The sequence below is a fragment of the Strix aluco genome, chromosome 18 (assembly GCF_031877795.1).
Source record: "Strix aluco isolate bStrAlu1 chromosome 18, bStrAlu1.hap1, whole genome shotgun sequence".
Classification (NCBI taxonomy): Eukaryota; Metazoa; Chordata; class Aves; order Strigiformes; family Strigidae; genus Strix; species Strix aluco.
In genome coordinates, this window is record NC_133948.1 from 8,284,323 (window position 1) to 8,309,987 (window position 25,665).

A 25,665-nucleotide genomic window follows, 5' to 3' on the forward strand; every position below is an offset into this window, starting at 1 on the left:
CTAAGCCACTCGACATGGGAGAACATAGCTGCTGGCGAGACTGACAGCTGTGGGCCTCTGTTGTACAATACATTTCTCCAGCAGCATGTTTGAGGAGGATCAAGGGTGACGAGGGTGGCACAGATGCACCGTCCTGGACTTTTCATTAGTGCATGTGACATTTAGATATTTAGAAACGCATTTTCATCCTGCTAGAAGTCACCTCACTCACAGATTTTCCCCTTAGGTTGAAGTAATATGCTATGGGCAGCTGTTTCTGCCGATGGCTGACTTCTACATATTTCTTGTTGTTGGATCAATTATATTTCTTCTCATTTGCTTCCTAGCCAAAGAAACTACCAGAGGACTAATTAATTACTACACATTCTAGACCTGAACTGAAAATTGTTGCCTACCACTGAGGGCAACTGTGGAGTTGGTAAAAAATGCCTCTAGTGTCATAGTGTTTAAACATAAATTAATTTATCATGCATCACCAGGGATCAGGATATGGCTGTTTTTTCTTCTGGAGACTCTCACCCCTGCAGTAGAGTTGGCACAAGTGAATTTGAAAGCGTTCATCTCCTTCAGCACAGTGTTCATTTGCTTTGTGCAAGCTGTGTCAAACTGCAGTTGAAGCTAAGCTTGCAGTCTGCTGTGCTGTGGCTGAAGAACATTCATACCTCGGTTCTGCAGCGTCTTTGGGAACGACACCCTTCCTAGGATCGTGGTAATAAAGAGTGTAGTCTGGAGGCAGAGTCTCAAAACGTCCGCAGCTACTTGCGGAGCGAACGTGTTTGAGGCTGTCACCACAGGGGAGATTCATCTGGAGCTTTCATTCTGTAGGTGCTACTGCCTTAAGAGCAGTACATTTTTCATGGCTATGTTTTAAAAGTATGTATCATAAAATGAGTGGAGACAACACATGTGATTGAATCAGGGATCCTAGAAAATAAATTAAAACTTTGTATTTGTATTTAGCGGGTAGAAGCTTTGAATTAATTAAGCAATTAGACCTGAGATTATTGAATTCATGACCAAGCTACATAAGGTTATAGCTATATCTTTTAAGTCTCAAATATGAAGCTATTCACATGGTAGTCAGTACAATCATAACGTGGTTGCTATATGCTTTGCACTATGAAGATCAAAACTTTCAGTGCAGAAGTATAGATGGAGGACACCCATTTAGGTTTCTGCTTTTGGTAAATGAGCCATATGCCCAGTCCATCTGCCCAGCCTCAGGTTGGCTCAACTCCGTTTCCAGAGTCCAGCTCATGGAAGCATGACATCTCCCTCAGCAGAGGTTGAAGTAGTTGTGTCTTCTCCTTTTGTTATCAAGTTTGAAGATAGAGCCAGTATTTAAGCATTCCTGTCCATAGTGGCAAACAGGCTGGAGGCATATGTACTCAACAGTACCTTGCTGTTTTTTCTGACTAGTTTAGCTGAAAATTGGTAATGGTGAAAGCATCCAGCTGCCGTACCAGTTTGTGCAGGTAGAATCCCCATGCCTTTTCCTTTGGCAGCCTGAGGCCAGCTGGTGCAGCTGGAGACTGGGGGTTGTATTACCTTCCTGGCAAGATTGGAAATGAGTGATGAAATGGCACATCTGGCTTCAAGCAAGGAGCAGCTTCTTCAGGTCCTAATTCACTCAATGGGAGCTGTTTGAATTCAATATGAGTGCCTGTTTAAATAATCTGGGGAGAAGGGGAATTAGTCCAGATTAAGTGTCTAAAGGCTGCTCTGTAAACAAGCTTGTGATTGCTGCTTATCAGCAGCATGGGCCCAGCAGTGTCATTGAATGTTGGCACACTCGAGGAATGTCTTCCCAAAACACTGTACCGTGCCGCTTACTGACTGGATACTTTCGGAAGTCAATTGAGATTGATGTCCCCCAGATCACATTCTTTAAAATGGAGGTGTTATTCATAGTCTCACTTGTGAAACGTTGGGCAGTGCGAGGGCAGTGTGTGGTGGTGCTGCCATCCTGATTGTTCCTTGTCGGCAGGGCACTCCCCCAGACGATGGGAGTTTGCAGGAGGCATGCACTCTGTGCTCAGCATTCGTACCCAGCCGTGTGGCGATGCCGCTCAAATAAGTTGAAGTAGGTGCTGTCAGATTAAGCACAAGCTCTTTTCGAACTCCTTCATGCACTACATGAACTGGGCAGGCTGAGCTCCCAGTCCTGGCTGAAAGCAGCTTCAGCCGAGACATACTTTTATCTGCTGTGAAAGCTGGGCAGGTTGGCCTTGCGGTGCATGAACAGCAGCGCTTTTCAGCGCTCCTGCAGCCTGTAAAAGCTGGGCAGGCTGGGCTTGCAATATGCCTCATTTCATCTACCTGAAAATGGTGCCCCAGCTTCTCTTCAATCATTTAAGCTCCCCTGCTCTCTGACACACTTTCCGCTGACAGTAATTCTGCGAGCACTCGTCGGGCATTTACTGCCATCACTAGAGGAAATACTGATGGCTTAAAATGGGATCATTTCCTTTCTGATGGACAGCAAGCACCTGTGGGAGTTTTAATAGCTGTACAGTATGTCTGTTAGTAGGTAGCGAGGAAGACGGGTGCAGTTCTCTGCAGTGAGGCACCCGCAGGCTCTGAAGAGGAAATTGGAGGAGAGGGAGAAAGCCACGGTGGCTTCCTGTTGAGCTGGCAGAGTGCAGCTTAAAACGGTATATTTTGTGTATCCGTTTCCCCAGTGGGTGATGGTGGAGAAGGTTTATACCAAAAACATGGACAACCATATGCTCACATTCATGGAGATTTCCTTGACCTCTTACTAAAGAGAAGGTATTTGCTTTATACATTCTTACTTGTATTGTCCCTAAGTTACTTTTAAATACTGTTTCTAGGTTCTTGGTACTACCAGGAGGGTGTGGGCTGTTTTATATCTTGAGTAATTGAGAACGAAGAGCACAGTACCAACTCCCTTCTCCGCAACTTTTTAAAACAATTACTGCTCAGCACTTTATTCAGGTTTCATGCAAGTAAAAAGACTGTTCAAAACCTTGTAAAATCATTGTGGATTGAAATGCATTTAAAAGCAGAGTGATACTGACCTTCCCTTATGTAATTTTTGGCTACATTGTGTTGAGGTAACATTTGTCCAAGGTGTCTCTACTTGGTATGGTGTCTTCAAGGTCCTAGCAGCAAAGGTCTTAATTCTTGGGAGACAGAACAAGTGGGCATTAAGTGGAGTACCGGCAGCTTGCTCTTCACAGGTGACAGGAACGCAGCCTCTGGTAATAAATTTGACTGTTTCAATTACAGTGAGTTTCTTGGTTCATCCGCTTTTATTTTTAAGTTAAATCATGTATCATAAACCTGCAAACCAGTGGCAGCTTCAAATGTCGTAACATTTCCAAAGCTGTCTTGTCAAAAAGTCATCTTATTCTTGAGCTAACCATGTGACAGGGTCAGAGCAAACGTGATGCATTTTAAAAAGCAAGACCCAAGCTCATCTGGAATATGTCAGCTACAAAAGGAGAATTGCAGTCTAAGGTTAAACAAGCAAGGATTTCATTTGCAATCATTTTAATTGATATTGATTGCATTGCTTGAATGCAGGGTCAAAGCAGGAGAGTGACTTCAAATCTAGACTGTTTTTTGCCTTTTAAAGAAGCTTTAGTGGGTTTGGCTGAAAGGCTAGGGGCTTGAGTTACAGTTTTAGTGAAGTTCGCAGAGGGGGAGGAGAGAGGGCAGGAAAGTAAAACAAACAGGTGTGTGTCGTATTACAGGAAAAGTGAGAACTTCCCCATCCGTGAGAACTACAGCCTGCCGACTGGAGATGCCAGCAGAGTGTCTCCCAAAGTGCCCTGAGCTCTGGGGAGGGCGCAGCCAGGCTGGCCTGCTGCCAGCGAGGAGCTGCTGTGCTGAGCTGCCGGCCAGTCCTACCTCCGTGGCTTCTTCCCCTTCACTGCCCTCGCTGCATGCTCCTAGCCCGTAGCTCTGCAGAGCTGAGCTCCCAAAGTTCTCCTCCCACCACTGAAGTGTGCTCCTGCTCATTTTTAAGATGTCCACATGGATTTGCTGCCTGTTCACCACGTCGAGTTCAAATTCAGTCACCTTGGTGTGGTCCTACTTGATAGCCTCTAGTAGAGTTACTTCTTATCCCATTCCTTTTTTCTTCCTTTTTTCTCTCCTTATTATTCACCTCTTTTCATTTGCCTGTTGGCTACTCATTTTTTCTTGTGCTGGCTCCTGTTCTCACACTGGTGTATCTCTCTATGGACCCATCTTCAAATCTGTGCCTTAAAGCTAATTTCTTTCATGTATGTTTCTCATGTATATCTCCAATATTATCTTTCCAACTGAATTACTGTCTCCTGTGTCACCTTTATGCAACTAAATGGACAGCAGATTTCCCTTAGTAGTGATCCCGTCTGTATTTGTAACGTGCTTTGTCTACTTAGAAACCATGAGACTATTAAGTCAGCATTTGTTTCTATGTTGGTTCTATAAACTGGGTATCAGGTCAATAGAAATAATTTAAAAGTAACCTAATTAAAAATAAATCTGTTTCAGTTCTTCTCTGAGCCAGGATCTCTCCCTGAACTATTAAACAAACACGTTTGACAGCCCTACTGCTAATTGCGTTATAAAGTTGATATAAGAAGAGATGGTGCTTAGATCCTCAGGGGCTTTTCCATTGCAATTTTGCCAAGAGAAGCTGGAGGCAGAAACAAGGACAAGCAGGGTCAGTTTTAGATACAGCAGTGGGTTTTTTATTTCCTTTGCGTGGATCCTTCTCCTGTTTGATGTTCAGTGGGATATTTCGTGTTCCCCAACTTAAGGAGTAAGTGCTGCAGTGAAGAGTTGTGGAGAGAGAAGCTGGAGGCTGTTTCCCTTCTGGGAAATCAGCCCATATAATCTTGTAAAGTCGGCAGAGGCAGTCTGGCAGGAGCAGAGTGTAACCAGTCCTTGGCTGCGTGTCTGAGCCTTGCAGTGTCCGATGGGCCCTGGGGATGGGGGATTGTAATGGACTTGATTTTGCACTAGGGCTGCATTTCAAACGGATGCTTGAGGGCTGAGGGTAGTTATTTTATTAACTGTAGGTGTTATTTTTGTCCTCTGCACCCCAGCAGCACTCTTGAGGTTTTTCATCTAGCTGTGTGGGTTTTGCACTTTTTTTCAGGTTCTTTTAAGTGTTCCCTGTGTATGAAAGGTATTTACAACCCCAGCCTCCCCCTACATGCTTTCTGAGATCTCAAAGAGCTGTGTAAACTCAGAGGATTAAGGCAGAGTTTGAGCTGGGCTGAGCAAACAGGCAGTGATAACTCCAGCCAGCGGATGGCTGTGGATGTGAGCTTGTGCCAGGGTCCTCCAGGGCTGATCGTTATTTCCTGATCAAACAGACAGCGTGGAGTCTGCTGTGCAGAAGTCTCTTGCTGTGGCATTTTAGGGGTAAGAAGGGTCTCATTCCAGAGCCGAGGGCTGTGCACCTGTATTATTCACAGTTTTATAAACTGAGCAGTGTGCACCTTGAGTGTCTTTGGAGGTTGTAGCTGTGCCTCAGTGACAGAAAAATGTCTTTTCGGGAAGGAGTATTCCCAGAGATTACGGGTGTCACCAGCTATGCTGCAAGCAGAGTTGCAGTTGCATAACTTTAAGTAGCTTGGGCCAAATAGCAATGAAAATAATTCAGAGATTTTTATTGTGGACTCCTGAAATCTGTTGCAGAGTCTAGGTTGCATACTTGGGTTGTAAGTCTGTGCTGAGGTCTTTCCCAGTGGATCTTCACAGCTACTGGTGTGCAGGGTTATTTCAGGTAGAGCTGGAGGGGGTACCACAATTACATTTTCAACTGAAGTGTTCTTTGTATCTGTATATCCAAATAATCAAATGGAGAGATAAAATCTGTATGTATCATGGAGTAACTGCCAGGAAAGAGGCTCTAAAGAAAGGTCTAATTCTTCCTTATCTGTAACCATGCAGCCAATTAGAACCATCTGCTCTCCGTCTGCAGCCCAGACAGACAAGGGGCTGCAGATGGAGAGGCTGTAGCCTGCCCTGGAAGGTGTGAGAGAGATTCCTAAGTGAGGACAGGTAGGAGACAGCCCTGAAAGCAGTGAGTAGTAAGGAACAAAATAGTTTTGTACATTCTGGAACAAGATTTGACAATCTCTTTCCTGGAACCAAGAAGAGAGAATGGGCCTGGATCCACCAGCGTTCCCTGGAGAAGGGGATTTACTGGCCCTGACAGCAAAGGTAGCCAGGTCTGCTGACTCCTGGGTTGGGCAGAAACCCCAAGGCCTTTGGGGTTTGGAGACCTTTTGACTTCAAGGCCTGAATTCAGACATTGTTTCTGTGTGAACCCCTAGGCCCTAGGCTTTACATGACGTGCAAAGGGCAAAAATAACTGCTGGTCTGGGCTTGTCTGGGGGGAAGGCTCCAGTGCAGCAGTTTGTCAGAAGACCAGTCTCACCTTCCAGCTGGGACTTCTGGATTAAAGTTAAGGTGCATCAATAAATGTTGTTCACTGCAGTGATGTCCTGTACATTCTGTATGTGGTTAAATTTTCCAGCAATTGCCTGTGCATAAGCACAGATGCACATCCAAAAATAGCAAGCTCTTGTGCTAAGTGAGGTCCCCAACTTGGAGGTCATAAACTCTAGTAAAAGAGCAATCGCTGGAAGGCCCTTTTAGCAGAGTAAATAGGAAACAAAGGAGGCAAGAACAGAAACCCCATTAGCCCCCTCCTGTTCTCTTCCTGAGGCTGCAAAGAGGTCTGCATTTAGCAGCATAGAAAACAGCCCCACTGTCACCCTCTGTCAGTAAGGAGAAGCTGAGTTCAGTGTCCTGCGTTCCCAGAAAAAGCAAAGTCCTGTGAGCTGCATCCTCTGCTGAAGTGGGGAGGAACGGGACTGTGGAATTGGTTTTCTTGTCATGCGGCTGAGAAACTTGGCTCCTTCCCCATGGCTGCCCCAGACATGCTGTGAGGCTGAGGATGCCTCCCTCTGCCTTCCTCCTGCCGGAGGCAAGCAGCAGCCTTGGCTGCCAGGCTTGGGTCTTAATTCACGGCTGTTTGGAAAGTGCTTGAGATTCTTGGATGCAAGTGGCACTACAGGTGAATGCATTATTTGCTTGGCTTTGATCCAGCTATGACTGTATTCCCTGAATTAATTTTGCTAGTAGCTCAGTGATGAGACAAACTCTAAATCTCCAAACAAAACGGGGATAAAAAGCTAAATTTCTAAGTAGGGAATTTTGTAGGTTTCAGTAAGGGGAAAACCAGAAATTTCCAGACTAGTTATGTGGTGAAGTGAATCATCTAAAACCTGCAGTGAATGTGCTGTGGGTACTGAGGGAAGCCTCTCCCTAAGGCATTAATGGAGGCCCAATCCCCATGTGAAGCCAGCTAGAATTTAAACCAAAATGGCCATTTACTGCCTTTGAAAGCATTTTAAAAGCGAGTATTACACGCTGAGCCAGGAGTGCATTATTTGCTGGTGCTCTCAGGTGGTGTCATTCCCCTGCCACAGCTTCCCTTCTCCCTTATTGGGGGCCCATGTCACCTCATGCAGCATCGTGCATGTGTCTGCTGTCACGTTGCAGCTGCATCTGGCTTTATGAAGAAGTGCACATTCTTGGTGACTTCTGTTTCTAATGTTTTGCTGAGTATCAGTTAACAGATGTCATTTCCATTGCACTAGTTTCTGATTAGTTACTAAAGCTTAGCATTTTGATTTCTGTTTCAGCAACCTCCCAGTAAATAGGACAATGTGACCTTCTTTAAGTGGCATCTCGAACTGCTGCTTTAGAGTGTTATCTTAAATCTAAAACCCAAAGTGAGCATCTAAACACTAATTTGTATTCCTTGTTTTATCATTCATGGAGAATAATGCCAGACAATCATTTTCCTTGCTCTTTCACTAGTTACGGACTTGGCAAGCTAAGCTGTATTTTGTTGTGTTCTGCGCCTCTGAAACAGTGTTGTTTATTTTAATTTTGGGGTGGGGGTTGTATCTTTGGGAGTTCTGCAACTTGCTGTATATCTGTGTGCTTTAAGAGGAGCTTGCCAGCCACACGGGACCCCTGTACAATGTGTACAGAGATTGGGTGCTGGCTAATTGAGCCTGGGTTGGAATAGGAAACAGCTGTATGTATTTTATTGTCGTGATTCAAATTTCAGTGTCTCTGTGACCCTGAAGTGTCAGTGCATCATCTTGCTTCACAGGGAAGGGTAACTTTAAGCAGTGAGTGATTTGGAGTGGAATCAGCATGTTGCACACTGAGGCAGTCAATTCACTAATTAAACGAGAGCTGGGGGAAGTAATCTAGAGCAATCAGCAGGGCATTTCATCCCAATTCCTAATTTTCTTTTTTGTTGGGCTTTAGTTTTTGAGAGACTAGAGAGCTAATGATTTTCATGAGCTCTTTTGCAGTACTGAAGGTGTGTGCGTCGACGTGAGCAAGTTGTATTGCGAGCTTCATTCACGTAGGATACAAATATCCATGATGTAATTGCTTGAGTCAGAAGGAAGGCATTTAGAAAAAGTGGGATGAGGCATTTCAGAACATTTCTGTGGCTGAAGTTGACAAATTTTGCCATGGTAAACAGTGCTTTTAAGGTATCTCCTAATCTAATGTATTTACCTCACATAAAAAAATAATTGGGATAGAGATTCTGCAAAACATTCTAAGAACAGTTTTTACCCTTGGGCAGTTAATAAAAAGCATTGGGGAAAAATTTTATCTAACTGTAGTGAACTAATGTCATAGTGATTTGGCATATTATTCCTTAAACTCTTTTTCTGTGTGGTGTGTGTAGGGGTAGAGGTTGATACATTGTCACCACGAGTGCAGCTTTCAGTCCTCAAAGATGCCAGGGATAGCAGTAGTAATTCCCTTCTCTGATCTCACTTCCTATGTTAATCATTATGACATGACATACCCGCTTTTAAACTGTGCTTAGATTGTATGTTATAGTCCTGATTCAGGGCAGACACTTAACACTTAGAAGTGTTCAACCTCTGTTATGTGTTGAGATCCCATTGATCTCGGCTTGCTTATTGAATGCATGGTAGGCTTTAGAAGTGCATTCCTCCATATGAATGCTGCTGTGAATCAGAGACTGTCAGGCCCAAGGGGGGTCTGATATGCTGCTTTCTGAGATCAGAAACAAAAAAAAATAAAACCCACCTCTGTTTCAGCTGAACAGTTAAAGGTTTTCCTTCAGGATGATGATTTGTTCATGTGCTGTTGACGTATGGTTCCTGAATTAATATGAAGCAAACTCATTTTCATAACCAGTTCCAGCATCTCTGAAATTAATCAAACACATAGCCTGGAGAGTATTCATCCTAATCTAATCTAAAATTACTGTTTGCATTGTGCGTGCCTAATTATTCATCTTAAGTCATCTCTGGAAAGAACATGCTGTCTTGTTTGTGTTTTTATTCAATATTTATACTGCTTAATTCTTAAAAGTAGTCTCAAAGAACTCAAAGACCTTACTATTTTTTTTTCCTCCTTTACAGAAGGACATGTCGCTAAAGCCTCAGGAGCGAAAGGAGAAATGGGAGAGGCATCCAGGAAAGAAACCTAGAGAATCTGAAAACTGTGTGTCTGCTGAGCCGAGTGAAAATGGCCATAACAATGATGCTGGGAGCTCTGAGAGAGAGGCAGAAAGAGGCAAAGAACGGATGAAGAAGAAACTTCCTTTGAAGCTATCCAAACAGGTAGGGACATTATTTCTCATCTGAAGTGACTGTATCGTGACATTGGCCACTGTGAAGTGTTGTCCTGCTGGTAGGTTGGGGTTGTTAATGTAACTGGCTTCTCTGGTAACTTGTGCTGGTGAACACAATGTCTCTTGCTAGACTTCTGGCCAAGTGCACAAATCCTGTGTTGTGGGCAGGTTTCATAAACTAAAATGGAAGACCAGGTGTACGGGGTGATGCAGGAAGGAAGGTGCTGAATTCCCTCTTTGCAACAGTGAGGCAGTGTGGTAATTCACCCCATTGGTTTGTGGCTCTTACACATAGAAATCATTGATCGGATCATAGGCTTCTTGGGTGAAGACGTGCTTGTTAGCGTGCACCTAGGGGTTGCAGACGTGAATATGTCCATCTCATGAATCAAGTTCATGTGCCTCCAAAACAGTATGTTGAGAAGGAGAATAGTCAAGTATTTTAGAAGTGGAAAGTCAGTTTGGAGGAAGTTGTGCTGTGGGGAGTCTTTTCCCTGTGCCCTTCTAAAATGTGGTAGAGCATTAATGAATTAAGAGTTGTCATGCTGCAGGGGACGATTGTGGAGACTCCCATCTGAACCACAGTGTGTACAGAGCCCGGGAGGTGACAAAGAAGAGGTACTGTGGCTGGCAGGCTATTTATCACTTAGCTGCTGCTCAGCAGGGAGATTTGTTGGTGACTCAGTGCGCATTCATCGGTTTGAAATCCGCATGGCCCAGCAGCCTGTATCTGTGAGCAAACACTTTCCCAGTTGTCCGTTAGCATGGTGCCAAATGGCAGCGAGCGCGAAGACCAGTGTACTTGAACCTTTAGTATTTGTTCTGAGCTAAGATGTACAGTATGATGAAAAACTATAGTTCTCTGTGATGCAGAAAAAGATCTATTTAACCCAAGCACACCTTCTGTTCTGTGAAACTAGTTCTGTATGTGTGCCAGACAACAAAAGATTGAATTGTCCAGTTCCTGGAAGTGTTTTTTCAGACTTTCAGTATTTTAGGGTTTGAAAGGATGGTGAAGGTTATCTAATGTAACACTCTGCATAACTCCACCACACACATTCTTTCGTGATTGTCTTGTAGCATCTTCATTCAGAAGGGCTCATCACATTTTATGTTAGAAATTCTAATGGTCTGGTGGTGGCCCCACTCTTCTGATGGCTAATTGTTCTCATTAACAAATTAGCAGACTTCTGTTTTCTTCCTTTTGATTTAAAAAAAATAGTTGGAATAATTCCGTACAAATAACTTATGTAAAGATGTTAGTACTCTTACGCTTGCAAACATTTAGGTAGAAAATCATGTGGCCATGTGCTCCTAGCAAAATATTTGCTAGGTTTGTTTTCTTTTTATTCCCCAAAGTGATACCAAATATTTTGGTTTTAGACTCCTCGGTGTAGATGTAGTTAAAATATATCAAGTTTCATGTTTGTTTTTGCTAGTAGTTGAGTTGATAGGGTTTCAATTCCCCTCTGGTTACAGGTGCAATGAGTTTTTGCACAAATATTCACTCTGTGCAGATGAAAATTACTTTTTATTATGGGTGAATAGATGCACATTTTAGTTTCAATTAAAGTTTGAGTAACTGCGATCCTTGTCTTGGCATCCAAACCCACAAAATGCTATGCATGTATTTCACCAGAAGTCCTTGGCTTTGATTTAAAATGTTTAGAAGCAATAGTGCTGGATAGTAAGTATTCCTGCCTGGTGTTTACACCAGGATTCTGGCATTGTGCTTTGTCAGCTCCTCTGCCTTTGTAAAGCTGCTGTTGTGTCAGGTTTTTTTATTTATCTGAAAGGGACCCAAACACCAATCTAGTGATCCTTGCAAAGTGTACATAAAGCTGGCTCACTTTCCGTTCTGGTCCCCGGAGTAACCTTACAAATGCTCATGTTGATGCAACCGAGAGTGGTGCAGTTTGAGTATGGAAACAAGTTGCACCGCAGGAGGTCATTAGGTCTCAGTCGCCACCAAAAACTCTCTAACGTGTAAGGCTGGCTTGGGTAAATACTGCCTTTCTACGGGTTAGAGAGTTGTTCCTTCGGGTCTAAAATTACACTGCAGGGAGTTCAGTGCGTTTCTGGTATTTGCGCCGTTGTGGATGTGTGGGGCCACGCTCTGCTGGGCAGCGGGGAGGTCCACTCTTCCTGGAGCTGGGGTGAGCCAGTTCCTTACCTGCTGCAGGGGAGGAAAGGTTGTTAATAATGACATCTTCTACATGAAATTTAAAATTAAGTTTCAAGTAGTTGTGGCCTCTAGGGATTTCTTGACACTTCCTTAGAAACCTTTGGGGTAAGAGGTTTTGTTACACTGGCCAAACTCCAGTTTCTGTAATTATATGCTGCTGCCTTAGTTTACCAAAAATTTAGATTATTTGTATTTCAGCTCTGAAAAATGAGGACATTGCTACCTGTTTCTTCTGGCTAGTAGTTGGCTGCCATCAATGATTAAATAGGGTCTTTGCTGCCACATTCATGAAAACCTGAATTCATATTTCATTGTTTAATCTTTTTTTTTTTCCCCTGTAAGTAACAAACTCCAAAAAGAGCAAGGAGCTTGCACAAAGAGTATAAAATAAAACCTGTGATGAGTGACTCATTAATACATGGTGCCTCTTTAAACAAGTCACACTTAGAATTAATCTTTTATTGAAAAGGGAGTTTTTTTAAATGCCTTTTATTATTCTAGCTGATGTAGTTGTGAAAACCAGACAAATTTTCAGGTCTGTAAGGTTGATGAAAGTAGCAGCAAAATCTAAGCTAGATAAACTAGGCTATTCTTAGTTCAAACTAATTATGCAAATGATATAGACAAGTTCAATAATTTTTCTTTAATAACCACAAAGTTCACACCTAGAATTCTGGCATTTCCTGCCAAGCTGTCTAGACAAATTGGCTGTAATATTAAGTTTCCTGGAATTTGGGGGTGATTTTTGTGTCTCAGGGTTATTAAACATAGATTTATACCTAATTTGGAAAGCTTACTGTAATTAATGCTAATTATATTGAGATGTTGCTTAGAAATAACTGTTCAATTTGAAGCTTTCCTTCTACTCTCATCCCTTCTCTTCACAATGCTACTGAATTGTCATCTTTTCTACGCAGCCTCCTCTAATAAATCAAATTGGGCATTATAATTATGGCATTCTGCTAATCCTTGTAGAGAGGTGCGAAGTGGTAAGCTGATTTGAGTGCCAGGTTGTCTGCTTTGTTTAGAAAATTAGATTAATACTTCACTCCTTTTGACAAAGCAGTCAGATTCCTATTTGTTCCTGAATATTTGGTTCTTCTGTACCTCAGGGTATGGGGAGAGGGTTGTGAGAGCCAATCTGTCCTTTCCAGCCTATTACTCTGTGTATAAAAGTCATTCAAACACATTTATTTCCTGCTGTAACCAAGCAGAGGGAAAATAGGGCATTTCAAATAGTCATAGGTCCTTTGGCCAGAAATTTGTCAGGATTTGGGGCTGTTCTCAATGCATGTGCGCAGGGAAAGGTGATGGCTTGAATCTGCTACTCTACGCTGGGAATCAGCAAAACCTCTCACAGTCATCAGGAGTATGTCAAGGAATGAGAAAGTGATTAAAGTTCTGACACTTTAGTGTAGCCAGAGTGGCCTGTAGTAAAGCTTGCACCTTTGTAAGCGTGTAGTTGCCTCCAGCATGGGAACATTTGTTGGAAATTGAGTCATTGCCTGTTTTAAAAGCCATGTCCAAGACTAATGCAGGTTTGTGGAAGGGAATCCCCAGCGCAGCTGAGACAGTAACGTCGGGGAGAGGAGCCCATCACCTCTTTAAAGAATTCCTCTATGGTTGGATGTATAGTTCACTGTAAGAGGAACATAGAAATCAGAGGTACGTAGAAGGTGAAAACTCTTACTTCTAGTTACACTTCCTTGTGTTGTCCTAAGTCATTCTTCTAGTTTTCGGAGAGTCACCCTTTGAACTTTGAATCTGTCTTTCATTAGCCTTAGCTGAGCTGGTTTTCTCTTTTCTGGATTCAGTTTTGGAGTTGTTTATTCCTATGAGTGTCTGAGCTGCCTGGGGTCACCCTGCATGTAGAACAGTGCGGTTTCTTCTGAGCTTCAGGACCCATTGTCATTTCTGTATGTAGACTAAAAATGGGCTGACCTCCTGAAAAGAGTTGGGGCTAACAGGAAAGAGTTGCCGATATTTCAAGTTGACTTAACCTCAAGCTCTGTGGTTAGTCAGCTCGGAGCATCACGGTGTATTGAATATGTTTAGATGTTAAATGCGGCTGTAATAACACTCTGTTCTGCAAATAGTCATTTGTCACGAAGATGAGTGTCTTACACCTCCTCCTTCCTTTTCTCACCCACTGTTTAAATCACCCAAGATGGGGAAGAGTCTCAAAGCTGAGGAGAACAGGGTGGTGTAGCACGTATTTAGTGCTCATAAATAGCGTGCTGGGTTTGGAGCATGGGAGGAAAGGGCAAGAAAGCTAACGCTGTCATGTTGCTCTGGAGGTGTGACATCTCTGTGACTTCAGCAGAGCTCCCTGGAGGGAGGGAAAGCAGAGTTAATTCCTGTGTCTCATTCACCCCCAGCCTTTGTCAAACTGCTGAGTGTTATTGATGATTAATGTATATTATTGCTGTGGCTCTTGCTGGACTGGAACTGCTAAATTACATTAACATGTTTGATTACCTATTCATGTGATTTTTCTGTGATGCTCATCAGCTCGTTATCCAACATTCATTGATGAATATAACACCCTCCCTGCGCCACCCCCCCACCCCCCACCCACACCAGAAGAACACTGCTCTGTGTTACTGCTGATCTGAGCTAAAGGTGATACACTAAGTAATTTTCCATCCTGGATGCACATTGGATCTTCTGATGTCTAGGTGAAAATTGATAGCTTGTCTTCAAACCAGTTACATACCCTTGGCCCCATTTGGTGTGTGGTGGTGGTACTGAAAGGCTATGGGGCTTTTCCCAAGGTAGAAAGAAACAGTTCCTACTCGTCTCACTGATGAAATACCTTGTGTGCAAAACTTCCTTTGGCATCATACTCCTTGTGCTGATGGTTGAGCAGCAGAAGTACATAGCTGCTTGATTTTCATTTGTATTTTTCCAGATAATGATAAATGGTAAATTGAAAACTTGGATGTGCTTTTGAAGCCACTAGTGAGCTGAAGGCAGAGCGTTTCCTCAGTGATGCAGAGATTGGAGACTGAAACATACCTTTCTTAGCTGAGGTTCAGCAGCCATGTAGGATAGTGAGTCCAAAAAATAACCTTTGGAGTCTTTGTCTATGGGCCAGAGAACAGGTATGGATATGCCTGTCCTTCCATGTCTTAATAATGTAGCTCTTGGAAGCTCAATTGTGTCTAAGAGGGTCTAAATACAACAGTAACTTACTCTGTTACTTTCAGCATCTCAGGCTATTAAAAGCAAATGAATTCTAGGCAGCCAACTTACAAAAAACAAAAAACAAAAAAAAAAGGAAAGGTTGCCTTTAATGTGGGTTTTGGGGATTGGTTTGGTTTGGTGTGTGCTGCTTTGGTGTTTGCATTTCACTGCTTTTGAACACTGAAATTATACAAACCGGTTTCATTTAGTTTCTAATTCATGTTACCCTTTTCCTTAGCAGATATTGTTATTTAAATGTTCTTTGAAACTAAACAACAAAGCAAAAGGAGAAAAAAAAGGCCATTTTCTTTTAATCAGGAAAATGTTGCTTCATGTATTGCTTAAAGCCAGGATCCATTTCTACCTTTGTAAGTACAAGAATCTGGACATGAAAGCTCTGTACCAATTAGTTTTGAGCATGCATTTATGATTGCTAGGAGAGTTGGGCTGTTAACACAGAGCATGTTATCTGCGTGAAGCTTCTCTACCACTGACTCCAGCCAGGCTGTCTGGAAATGCGGGGAGGTGGCTTCGGTTGGTGCTTTGGTTCCCTTCGGCTCGAGCCAAGGACGGCGGCGGAGGCCGGTTCCGGCGAGGCGTGGTGCTCTGATTCAGCAAGGCCTTCTCAAGCACGTGCTCGCTTTTGAACATGTGAACGGTCTTTCTGGCTTCAAAGCTCCTAATGAGGTTGTAGTGCCGGGGCCTGGTCCCGGGGGGATTTTGGAGGAGGTCCTTATTTCCAGCTGAGTAGGGCCGTACGGCACAGACACAGATGGCCTTGCCTTGCTCTCTCACGCTAATCTGCAAGTGCAGAGACTTCACAGCTGCCTGGGAAACCACTGGGGAGTAACAGTGCAAAGTACTGAAATGGGCAATACAGTATTTAGTCATTAGGTTTGCTAATCCAAGGCCTAAAATCAGCCTCATTTCAATCAATAGCAATCTGTTTGCACTGTCAGGAACTAATTTAAAAATCTGCTTTAAGTCCTGGTTAGGCACTTGGTATTCTGTTTTCTGCATCAAAGTAGAGGGGAAGCAGTGGGCATAACACAGCAGTGGCAGGAGGAGGAAAAATCCTTTGTAAATAAATACTGGATGTTTATTTCCCAAATGAAACCCTGCTATTACAAAGAAGTTTTTGCTAAATTTATCCAAGAATTCATCAAGATTCTTGGAAGTGGCTGCAGAGCCCACTCTGCAACAGAGGGGGAATTTTGCAGTGTGTTTGGTTTCTTTTCTTTAAAGTGCTGTACAAACATTAGACAATTAAGGTTTGCATTCTAGATGTGGCACAAGTAACTTCATCGTGGGATTGCAGCCATCTTTTGAGAACTACAGCACAGCTTCCATAACTGATCTCTGTAGCATCCTGTGCTTCAGGAGGAGTAGTGCGAAATAGTGCCATAAAACCACTGGGAACTATGGCAGGAGAAAGTTGTTGTTTAAGCTGGAAAAATGATTCTCAAAACCCTCTGCAGTTCTGGTAGGAAAACGTAAATTGAGGAGACCATATTTTTTAGAATTGGGGTGGGGGAATCCAAATGTTTTTAGACAATCCTGAAGCATGAAACAGAAGCGTATGCTGGATTTTACTACACTGCAAATACTATTTTCTGAACAGAGTCACGTAAAGTGTGTTTTGGCGGCTGGAAGTGTTGTATGAGGAGAATGTGGTTTTGTGTTTTTCACTGATGTAGTGAAATACTTATTCACTTGTCTGGACAGGTGGGTTTCCCTTTTGTAGCTGACCCTCACTTGCCAGTATTGCTGCTCCTTGTGCCCTACTTGTCCCTGCTCTTGTAGGACTCCCCTGATCCTCCCAGAGAGGCTCAGCCGCCTCTGAGCGCAGCTCCTTGCCGTGCCCCAGCCCAGGAGTGCGGCTGGGGGATGCTGGCTCCATGCGGGGTTGGGCAGGCCTTGCTCACCTGGACCAGCACCCTACTGCCAGGGGCTTTGCTCCTGCTTGGGTGGGGACTGCTCAAGGGTGGCAGAGCCAAGCAGAGTTTGGGTGGCAGTGGGGATGGCGATGCAGTGTCTTGCCATGTGCTCTCTGCTCCCTGCTTTGTGTTTAAGGATCATAATGCTGTTACGATGGTATCGACCCTCAGAACAGGACCCTGAGGCTTTGCCTGCAGCATTGGCTTCTACCTCCTTTGTCTCTGCTTTTCCGCTTCTCCAAAATTACCGTCTGTCCCCACTCACCTCTCCCACTTAACAGCACTTGGGCAACAGCAATCTGTTCAGGCCTCCAGATGGCTGCTGGCATTTCTAACGTGTTAGAGAAGGTCTGGGGAGCACCGTGATTAAAGTACTAGGTGCTACCAGTGCTTTCTCTGTGTTGGGACTTCTTACGCTACCTCTAGTGGAGCTGAACCACAACGTCTTCAGGGGTCTTATGTCTCCATCTCAGTTCCCCATCTGAGAAGATGTGATAGCTGCAAACCCAGTAAAGTGTGGCCAGACAGACCTCGGTAACTCGAGACGTGCACAGACATTTCGTAAACGGAGCAATCCGGAGGAAGCTGCTCAAAGCAGCTCTCATCTCGCAAGATTTGTCCCTAGCAAACAGGGAAGACTTGACCTGATATTCCTGGCGTTTTCAAAGTTTAAAAAGGTCAGAAAATTGAAGTGATAGGAAGATAGTTAGGTCACACTGCTACAGCGTAAGAAAGTTATGTTGTATGCATATGAAGAATCAAACCAGTTATAAAACCATGTTTTAAAACTCCTGCAGGTCATCTTTAACTTCTCCATCTGCAGTTAGATGGCTGATAAGGACCTTAGGTCACATTTGCTTAAATATAGCCTTATACAAGAGCAGGAAAAAGAAACAAAGCGATCCTCTCTTCTCACTGATGTTCACTAAGTAGCTGTGAATGAATCTCATTACAATGGCTTCTTTTGAAAGGGAGAAATAAAAAGGAAATTTCATTGCTAACAACTTATGTGGCATCAGACGCTATAAAAAAGGTTGTTGTTGGTCATTGGTTACATTGTTATGAAAGAAGAGCTAAATGGTTTGTAATTTAGAGAAGGGGATTTAATTACACGAAGTAATTTACAGGAAGCTATAACCACTTGTATCTTTTTCTCTGTTGAATTTAATTGGTGGACACAATGCACAAAGTCTTCTTTCTTTTCCTTCTTCCCTCCTCTCTCTTTTTTTTTTTTTTTTATTTGTATATTTGCTTTTGGAGAAGAGAAGGCACCAAGATAGAGCACTTGTGTTGTGTCTCGTGATTTTAGCAAATTGAAGAATGGAGAAAGACAGTACTGTTTGAATGGTGCTCTGTCTCCGGCTCGTCCTGGTAGTGTGTGCTGTTTGAAGAGATTTAGAGCCTTGTCTGGAGGTTTTTTTGTACATCTCTTCGTGATGGTGACATAGGGCACGTTCTGGGTGTCCTATGAGCTGTGTAGAGCCCTTTTCCTGGGTGTAATGCAGATGCTGCAGAAGAGGCTAGGACCTAGAGGCAGCTGAAGCAGCCATGGTCTTTTTGCATGTTTTTCTGGTTTGTACAACAAGTTTCTGAAGGGTTATTCCATCTTGATTTAAGCACTAGCTGCCTAATATTTTCGCTAGCTTTGCACAAGGGTTTGGGATCTGTAACCTAATTGTAGCCCCCGTTCTTAAGCTTACACTAAATGTCTGCGGTAAAATGCAAAGCCTTTGAATGGCAGCAGGTAGAGCATGGTTCCTTAGGATCATCCCTGTAATTTTTGGGATGATCACAGGTATTTTTCTGGGGTGTGTGAAACAAGCGTAGTAGATGTAAATGGACAATATTCTTCCTCTAGTATGCTTATCACTATAATAACTAAACCATCTGTGCAGCTCCAGTCTAAATCTGAGCTGATTTAAAACAAACATAAGAATGACATCCCAATGTCACTTGTGGTTGAGGCAGAATAAATATCTTTTTCATGAGGTACTGTCACTTTCAACATGCAGAACTGCTCCTTGCCTACTGCTGGCCATGGATTTCCATTTCTGCAAGAGTCTGCTGGGATCAGTGCACCAGGAGCTGTAGCAGAATTGCTTTGGCAGTTGCCAGTCTTTGCCTGAAGTCATTTAATGGCACTGGTCCAGCTCACTTGGCTTTCCTCGTGGAAGTGTATCAAAGATGATGCTGTTTTCCACCTCTCAGTTGCTCTCGCCTCACAAACTGCAGCCTCGGGCAGTGTTACCCACATCCCTCGACCTCTTCTCAGTGTGGATTCTGAAGGGAGCTAATTTTCATACTTCTGCCTGATGGATGGTTTACACGAGCTGTTGAGAATATACACAGCTTGAGTAAGCGTGTCTTTGGTTTGAAGACAACTCTTAGGTAAAATAAGCACTTATTTTTTTCCCTTTAGTCCTTCAAGCAAAGTTATTAGTAGTTCTTCAGGTGAATGCCATTGCACTATTTATTTGGCAATGTCAGTCCATGAAACCCATGCTATTTTCTCTAACGTTTTGTCTAAAAGAAACTGAAGAATTAAATAGAGCCAGTAGGGGTTTGTGATAGATTTAAAGCTCTTCCAAGCTTACCGTTTCAGGGAGTCCTAAGGCATAGTCAGGTATGTATGTATCTTTTAACTGAAGACTTGAAATATGCCCTGTCTTTATGTAGGTTTTTTTCAGCTGTTAGCACTGTAAATGGATTCTAAAATTTTTCTGAAGTTGAGCCCTGAACTTAATTTTTTCTTTTTTAAAGCCTAGCAAGGAGGATATTCTGAATGTTAAGTTTAGGAATTATCATATAAACTCTTATTATCGTTATATGCAAAAGGGAGGTTTTTTCTTTTTTTTTTTTTCTGGTAGCTTCCTCAATTTTGTTTCTTTGCAGTTGGAGTTGTTGAGATTACAAAGCAAAGAATTATTTTGGTAGCTGCTGGATTCTGAAAGTTAGCATCTAAAGTCAATTATGTAAATATTTGCAGGTTTTTTAATTTAAAAACAAATCTTTTGTCTCCACCCTTCCTTCCACATTCCATTTTCTTCTCGTTAAAGGCTTTGATTTTGGCACTAGGGAAAGGAGCAGAGGCTCAATTCTTCCTTCAGCTGCAGATCCAATGCAAGTTAAAGTTGAAGACTAGTAATAGGTTTCATTTTGCACTCTCTAATGTTTCCTCTTATAGCCCTGCTTGACTCATTGACACTGAATAGTAAAAACAAGGAAAAAAACCTTCTCCAGGGGAAACCTTATCCACTGGAATAGTATTGCTAAAAGAATCCAAGGACGAGGTAATGGATCAAGTAGTGGATGCTGTCCAGGGCAGCTAGAATAACAGTGCTGTGATGAATAGCCCTCTGATGCTGTAATATTGCAGCCTCCTGAAAGGTGGTGCTGGATCTCATAAAGTTGTCTTTCTGTTGGTTCTCAAAACTTCCAAGTGACCGTAGGGCAATATTTTGTAATTTAACATGACATCTATTGGCTGTAGTGTGAGCCATAGGTATCTTTTTGGACTTAGTGCTTCAGTTCTTTAGGATGGAAGATGGAAATACTTCAGCTGGTCAGATAGGTCTGCTGTGGAGTACATCTGCATTCTTAACATGAAAAAAATAGATGTGCTTTCCGGTTATTTTTCAGATCGTATGTAGCAATATCAGTGTATAAAGGTGTAAACAGGGATGACACAAAGGAAAAAAGTCATATTACAAGTGTTGCCTGAATTGAAATTTTCGAACTTGCTCCCCGTTTGTACGTGTGCTCTTTTTTTCCAGGTGCATACTGCCAAAACCAATAATATAAAAGTAAAAAAGTTATTCTTTGCTTACCACATAGGAAATAATTCCTACGGAGAACAAAAGTCTAGATCCACAAAACCTGAACCCCATTCTGAAGAGCTGAATTCAGTGTTTTCCCAGCACGCGTGCGTGCTCCCCTGTAAGAGGGGCTGGCAGTATGGCCCTGAGCGTTACTGGACGTGGTGGAGTAATGGCTGCATGCCATTTTAGATTGCTTCCCCCTTTTCGTCTCTTGCTTTCCTTGCGACTGGCTCATTTTGTTCATAAAGCAGCTTGTAATTGAGTGTTTGACAAAGAAGTGTTTACAAGCAGTGTTTCTTGTGCATAACTGCCTAGCTGAGGGGAATAACAATTTGGGTCTGAATTTCAGCCCTCCTTTGTCACTGTCGTATCATCGTCGGTGGTGGTGCTGTCTCTGCTTAAAGCGAAAGATGGATTAAAATTGTTTTAGGGTATGGCACCAGAGTGGGAATCCATGCTCTTTGTAGAAGCTTGTGACTGTTCCTTGCGGCACATGCTCGTTCTTTGTTAGTGTCTTGGTTTTGAACCACACCAAGGTGTGTGCTAATTACCATGTGTGGTGACTTCTGGGTTTTTAGAGGTGGAGTCTGCTAATTTAGGGGGAATTTTATTCCAGTCATATAAAATGTAAAGGTTGGAGTATTGCCAGTTTTTAAGCCTTTTCTCTAGCCATCGTGTGGGGTGAGATGCTGTAGACTGTCGCTGTCCTAATCTGGGAACATGATTGGAGTTCAGTCTTCACATGTTGAAACCTACAGTGCAGATGGGACCTGTGTTAGCAAAATAAAAGTCTCATTTAGCTATCGCTCAGAAAGAAAAGGACTCTAGGATCAAGCTTTTTAGTTGAGGCAGCATGTGGGTGTTTCAATTGTCCATGCCAAAACCCTTCTGCAAATTATGCCAACTGGGCAGGGTGTGGAGAGAACAGAAGCAATGAAGTTATGCATGAGTAAGGAACAGCTCAGGCTTTATTTAGACCCATTATATGTCATTTGCAAAGGGTACTCTTTCTTTTTTTGGGGTGGGGGTGGCGGGGGCATGTCTTTTAAAGGGGCTGCTCATTCTGTGGTTGCAGGAATTACCATGTTTAATCAGAAGTGATGGGAATCGATACATAGCAAATAAGCAAAGACAGTCCCAAGAATCATCAACTAATAGCTGGAGGCACCCGGAGCTCCCATTCGACTCCAAGTTGTGGGGCTGAATAGGGCAGTTCCCATTAACGTCAGTGCCAGTCTGTGACTAAAACCCGCACGTAGAGATGAAAAGAAATCACAACATATGAAGCAGAAGTCATGCAGTCAGGCATGAGTAAGAGTGGTACTCAGCCATTTTGGCCAGTGGTATTAACTCCTTCCCTGCTGCTGCTTGAGTGCAAGCAAGAAGTGATTTCTGTAGCAAGTCTACTAATACCAGGTTTGCTTTTCTGGGTGTAGTCGTTACTTAATGGTTGATACTGCTCTGTTGACCAAAAATAGGTAAAACAGTGGCAACTTCACTGACAAACCAGGAGTAGGTGAACGCAATGTCTACACTGCTAGGGGCATCTCTGAATTAGTGTTATTGCTCATTAAGGTGCTCTGGCCATAGCAATGTACTGAATTGTTAAATTCTTGTATAAAGAAGACCACACGACACTCACATCCAGACTGCCTTTTATTTGTCCTCACGCAAAATAGCTTTGGAGGTATTTTGCTAACACATCTTCCCAATCCCTTTAGCCTTGTTCTGAATCATCCTCATGCATTGAGTAGCTTGGTAAATAAGCAGTATGTTTTTATATGCCTGCACAAATGCTGGTCTCTTACAGTCCTTTGCAGCTAGATATTCCCTCCCTGTTTACCTGACTTGTCAAGAGCAGAGGGAGAAGAAAAATGTCTTTGTGACAGCTTTTTTTTTTTTTCCTTACAGTGAAGCAAAGGAATAAAGGGATTATTTTTTTTCCCCAGACAGTCTACCCACAGCAGCAGCACCAGGGACCTCTAGTAAATTGATCAAGGGACACATTTGACCTTAGGGCTGCTTGTTAGAGAACATTGTTATAGGCACGTTGTAATAGCAGATGTAATAAAGTCTACATTGTCCCAGAGAAAAAAAATAAGTAGGTTTTGTGGGGCTTTTTTTTTTTTTTTGTGCGTGTTATTTAGTAGAAACTGAATTGTTGTCTGGCAACCTTGGGTCACCTCAAATAGGCATAAGCCTAAGGCAAAGCCAAAGGCAGATGAGTTACAGAGTAAGTTGTATGGGAGCTTGACAAATACCTGGTTGTTATTATTTATTGAAACTGAGAGCACAGGGAAGAATTGGGTTTATGAAAAATTATTTCAATTACAAAATGAAAAAGAAAGTGTGAGTTGTGTCAAGAAGTTCACAGTGATGTAGACCCTGGAGGCTTGCACTTCGGTAGCTGTGCCAAATAGGAGTATTAACCCGTTAACTGGAAGAGAAGCATTCATGCATACTAGGCTTCTGGTCCTGAAGAGCTTGGAACAGCAGCTGTTGGATATTCCTCAGAACCACCCCGCTGATCAGGGTTGGATTAAGAGCATTCAGAAGTGTGAGCTCTTACAGACTTGTGAAGTCTTTTGGTAAGAGCCAGCTTTGTTTAAAAAAGAGAGTAAACTCTCCGCTGCTCAAATTTTGTAAACACAAATAAAAAAAGATGCTCTTAGAAGAAATTATCACCACAAGGATTCAATTAGTTGAGAGCCTCAATCCCAGTGACTTGTTGATGATACAATGTGCTCCTCACTCACTTAAGCATTTACATAAATCCCATTTGCCAGTTTACTCTTACTTCCATTTTTGTATTCTGATACCTCTTATTAGAATAAATGTGTTTCTTCTATTTTGATAGATCCAGGCAAATAAAATGTGCAAGCTGTTGTAAGATGCATGTTGTGCTCCGTTAATGGGACTCAAAAATAGGATTTCTGATCATTTCAGAGGCTTCCTTCTGTGGCATGATGTGCTTATTTTCCTAATGGTTATTATTTATTTATTTTGGCAGAATGGCTTTAACTCACTTTGATAATGACAGGAATTTCTACTGCTTCAGCTGTATTCATTTGCAGAATGTTAAAAACTGAGACTTTTTTTCAATATTCAGCACCACGTGACTTAGATTGATCATGTATATCCTGCCATTCGAAGACCTGTTGAGATGTACTATAATTGCTTAAGGTGTATCTGCTAAAACAGCTTAATCTGAAAGGCTTTTTTAGTTGTTTTATGCAACAAAGGCTATTAATACAACTACACGAATGAGAGCCCTCAGTTAGTTCCTAGTTAAGTATTGACATACTTGTTGACTGGAAGCTTGTTCTGACAGATTAGAATTTAATCAGTAAAAGACAATCTTTTCCTTCTACCTATCCAAAAATTTAGCTGTTTCCAATGCTGAACTGCGTACGTTAAAATAAAAACTAAACAAGTGATATGATCTTTTTCATTATCAGATACTAGCTTTCATCTGGTAGTCACTCCGTAAGGAATTAAGATCTGTGTGATATTTATATTTCTGAATTGAATAGGAATCTTGATCTCGATGGAGGAATTGAATAGGAATCTTGATCTAGCGCGATGGTAGTTAGTATCTGAGGGTTTTTTTTCTCTGTTTCCAGACACTGCAGACACGTAATTTTAAAACCCTTTTCCTCCTCCTCCTCAAAAAATAACTCTGTCTGGGAGAGGAGGAGAGGCTGTATTCCTGCCAGTAGCGCTAATTGGTGAAGTTGTTGAGGTTAAAGGATTTATGCTACCGAGTTCTGCCACTAGATTTTTGGGTAACAGGGTAAATTACTTATCCATCCTTTGTCTGCTTGCTTATCTATAATGTGCAGATAATAATTTTTACTTCCTTTTTAAAATGCTTGCAATATACAGAAGAAAAGTAGTAGGGGACATGATGATTATTTTATTACCATACAGGAAAATACAAGGCTGTTTTTTCAACCTAAAGAAGGAAGGGAGGAGGTCACTGCTGTAGGAGTCTTGGTCTTGCTAGCAAGATTTAAGGGACAGGTCTTAAGCTGTGAAACATCATACAGAGACTTGACTAGATTTGGAAACAGCACTGCCACATCAGCTCAGAGCTGACCCAGAGCCCAACAAACCAGTTGAGATGGAGGACATCAGAGAAGTCACTCCATCCAAGCTAGTATTTCTGCATCATGCCATGTGAATGTGCCACATGAGGTGCCCAGGATGGATGCCAGCTTCAGTTTCCAAGAGCTTGCTAGAGGTGCTGAGCACTGTTCAATAATTCAATCCACGAAGAACCTTGCAGAAAGCTCCAGCAATTGCTGAGGATGATCTAATGCTGGTATTAATCATCGTCTCATGATTGAGAACTAGGTGTGAATACTGAGGGTGTTTCCACAGTACAAACCCAGGGAAGGATCTTGATAGCAAACTTGCTGGGCCAGTTTTCTAGCCTAAGCGTTTTCTTTTTCTTAATTATAAACCCTCCAAAGGTCTTCTAGGGTGAAGAGCTGGTTAGAAATACCAAGTGTATAATTTTGTGGTTTTCTGTCTTTAGTAACTGGCTTCTTGGGAAGCTTTAGGAAGGAATAGATCTACTTATGTATGCTTGAGAAAGGGCTCAGGTATCTATTACTCTGAAATAGCCCCACTTGATTATGCAGCTTAGAGTATGAGACGTACATAAAGCTGATTGCAGTGGGCTAAAAAGGGATGTCAAAGCCCTGGCTTGCCAAGAAAAACATTTTCTGCAATTCAGTATGAATTCATCCCTTTTATTTTTCCCAGCAGTGGGATTTGTTTACATACTGCTCTTAGCTCCGAGACCGAGACCCAGACCTTCACCTCCAGTGTGGTCTTCTGATCCTCCCTGGAGTGACTGCC

General features: G+C 42.5%; 1 protein-coding gene across 13 annotated transcripts in view; it reads left to right on the plus strand.

The window, feature by feature from the left end:
* FBRSL1 (fibrosin like 1) overlaps positions 1-25,665 on the plus strand; it is a 552,195-nt gene that overhangs the window by 138,972 nt on the left and 387,558 nt on the right. For all 13 annotated transcript variants that reach the window (XM_074843783.1, XM_074843788.1, XM_074843790.1 and 10 more), the window contains exon 2: positions 9,462-9,662. In XM_074843783.1, the coding sequence (XP_074699884.1) occupies positions 9,462-9,662 (201 nt within the window). The remainder of the gene's footprint in view (positions 1-9,461; positions 9,663-25,665) is intronic.